Source organism: Tigriopus californicus, chromosome 12, assembly GCF_007210705.1.
Source record: "Tigriopus californicus strain San Diego chromosome 12, Tcal_SD_v2.1, whole genome shotgun sequence".
Lineage (NCBI taxonomy): Eukaryota > Metazoa > Arthropoda > Copepoda > Harpacticoida > Harpacticidae > Tigriopus > Tigriopus californicus.
In genome coordinates this window covers 17,748,633-17,751,376 of record NC_081451.1, presented here as the reverse complement: position 1 = coordinate 17,751,376, position 2,744 = coordinate 17,748,633, and the positions used below count along the sequence as shown (strand labels likewise).

The following is a 2,744-nucleotide window of genomic DNA, read 5'->3' as shown; positions in this document are numbered from 1 at the left end:
CGAAAAGGAATATGGATTTCGGAAGGGATAAGGAACATTGGATTGTCCAAGGGCCAGGAGCACTACAATGCGTGTCATCCCATTTCATGCGAAGGATACTCGGCCGAGGTCATGGGCACCTCATTCCGGTTGATCAAACAAATGGGGGATGGAAAGACCCGCTCGTACCAGTTAGAGCTTAATAATTTTGGTTGCACTCACGGGAGTTGCCTCGTCGTATGCGCTAATTGTCCAGAACCTAAAATTTGCGCTCATCTATACACTTGCCAATGTCAGCAGTATGCCTATCGGTAAGTTGAACCTTCCGGCTAGCAATCCGGTTTGGCCCTGCTAAAGAATCTTTGATAGGCTCTTAACAATCAGTGATGGGCATCGTTACCCAAAACATTTATTTAATTAATTGCATTTAATTTTTAAAAGTATTTAAGAAAACGTAATTAAATGTTGCACAGACTTAAATTTAACATTCCTATTTACCGAAAACCAACGGTCAACGGTCCCAAAATGAAGTAACCAAATATGCTTTTCATTGACAAAAAACCTAAGGTTAATAGTTGAATATTTACTATGAACAATCAACACCCACCTTTGCTACCGTCTTTTGCTCTCCAAGCGAGTTGAAATGATAGAGTTAATTTTCTATTATGGTCTCATTTTCTTTGCAATGGGCGTTTCCCATCATCACTCTTTATTTGTCGGAAGCCTTGAACCTGCCATTTCATGTGTTTTGCTTTATTTGTTTGTCAGAAACTTTTGCAAACATAGCCACTTATTGGCTTTGCTCAAGGTCATCCCTTCTGGAATTGAAAAAAGCAGTGATGTGGATTTAAGGTCCAAACAGCAAGAGGTGGTTGATGGTATGGGATGCGTTCCAAGTCCCAGTTGTGGTGAAACGAAGGTATGTAGCTATTTATTACGGAGCATCTTGTAGAGCATAATGTCAATCTCTTCCAGGAGGATGACGATTTGGGGGACATTATCGAACCAGAGAAGCTTCCCAAAGAATACGAGGACTTCTTAGCACGAATACAGCATCTAAAAAGATTCATGAACTCGCCAGAGAATAGTTTGGCAAGCAAGAAAGCAATCGCCAGCCAATTGGAAACTGTTCCTCTGAGAGAGATACAACTCACCATGAATCCTGAGTCTTTCCCCAAAATCAATAGGAAAAGAACCCATAGTCCCCAGTTCCGTTCCTTTTTCCCCCATCCGTGAAGCTTTCGTCCTAATTCTCTCAATTTTTAATACGCTCCTTAATAAATGAAACCGAAATCTCCGGCTTTTACTCAGCGTAGGATTAGCAAAAGATGAAAACTATAAAGAACGCGGCAGTCTGGCTTAGCCCTTGGCAAAGCAATAATTGTGTCCACAGTATATAAATGTTTAAATGGATTCATCAAACTGCAGCAAGGAGCTTAAGAAAGAAACAAGAACAAGAAATCATGACTGAGCATGTTCAGATTTATAATGAAATGAAACTTGTTTGTTAAAGTTAGCCCCAGAAATGAGTCGACGAGATGTGATATTTTGATGAGTTATGATTTCACTCTAATGACAACGCAACATTATATATTGAAATCACGCAACCTAGCTGCNAAAAAAAAAAAATATGATCTACGAGTACTGGTATTGGTCTAGAACTCTGCTTTCCCATATTTGCGGCGACGTGTGCATGATTTTATTCCTTGGCCTTGGAAGAGATTGAAGAGGAGGCGGCGAGATTGGGAAGTTGTTTTCAGTTGGGATGAGTTTTTGTCGAACAAGATTGACATGGTGAAAATCAACAGTTCTGTTGAGACGACTGGTGGGAATCTTTGATCTCAAAGCCTTGCTAAACATTCGAAACGCCCGGGAAACCCCGTCCTGTCGTGGGGTATTCCGCGTATTGAGGAGGGCTGTGGTGAAAACTTTTCTTGAAAGGAACGTACAGTTTGGACGGATTAAGTTTTGTAGGGTCCGGACACTGCGTTCAGTTAGAGAGTTTGATTGCAGATTATATGGCGAACTTGGCTTCTATAAGATTCAAAAATTTCCCACGAGTTATTGTAAGGTTGATGGGGAAATTGTGGGCTATTATCAGATCAAATCACCATCGGAGAACCATAGCCAGACGAGAGTCTGAAGAGGGCATTAGTAAATTGGCTAGAAGACGGGCATTGTTTTTTCCCATCAAATGAGAATTGGAACCCGGAGTAATGGCCCATTGCAAAAGATTTGGTTCATTGCCTACACAATTGCCAAGGCTTCTAGTTCTATCAGGTTGCACCTTGTTTCGGCATCTTGTAAGAAACGAGAGCCTTACTGTTGCGCGTAGATAGAGGCGTGTTAATTGAGTAGGAGATCACTGATCACTGTATCAAGACCAAGCCAAGGCCGTGTCGTGTCTCCGTGTCTCTGTGTAGGAGTATTTCCTCAGATGAATTGAACTGGGCCAAGACTGGCGGTGATATCACAGAGGTTTTGACGTTTTCAAAAGCGATCGTGTGATCTTGGGTCCACTGAAATGGCAAAGTCGATTTCAACCGATCTCACATCGGAAACGAGTTTTGGCAATGGTTGGCTATATCACAGCTTCCTAACTGGTCTACTACCGTGAAGCTCTCCAACTCGGTTAGATTTGATGTAAGAGGGAAATCTTGGATTGCTCTATTTCCCGCAGAGTTTACTGAATAAGAGCCACCTCGAAGAACATATCCAGCAAATTGAACGACTCACGAGCCCCAAAGGCACTTACTTATCTGCAT

General features: G+C 41.9%; 1 protein-coding gene across 1 annotated transcript; it reads left to right on the top strand.

The window, feature by feature from the left end:
* LOC131891322 (uncharacterized) lies at window positions 1-1,215 on the top strand (the record flags this gene model as incomplete). The annotated part of the gene is given in 3 exon segments (XM_059240849.1): window positions 1-290; window positions 748-898; window positions 955-1,215. Coding segments are annotated over 3 exon segments (702 nt in total), but the record flags the coding sequence as incomplete, so codon positions are not given.
* Between the last annotated feature and the right edge of the window lie 1,529 nt (window positions 1,216-2,744).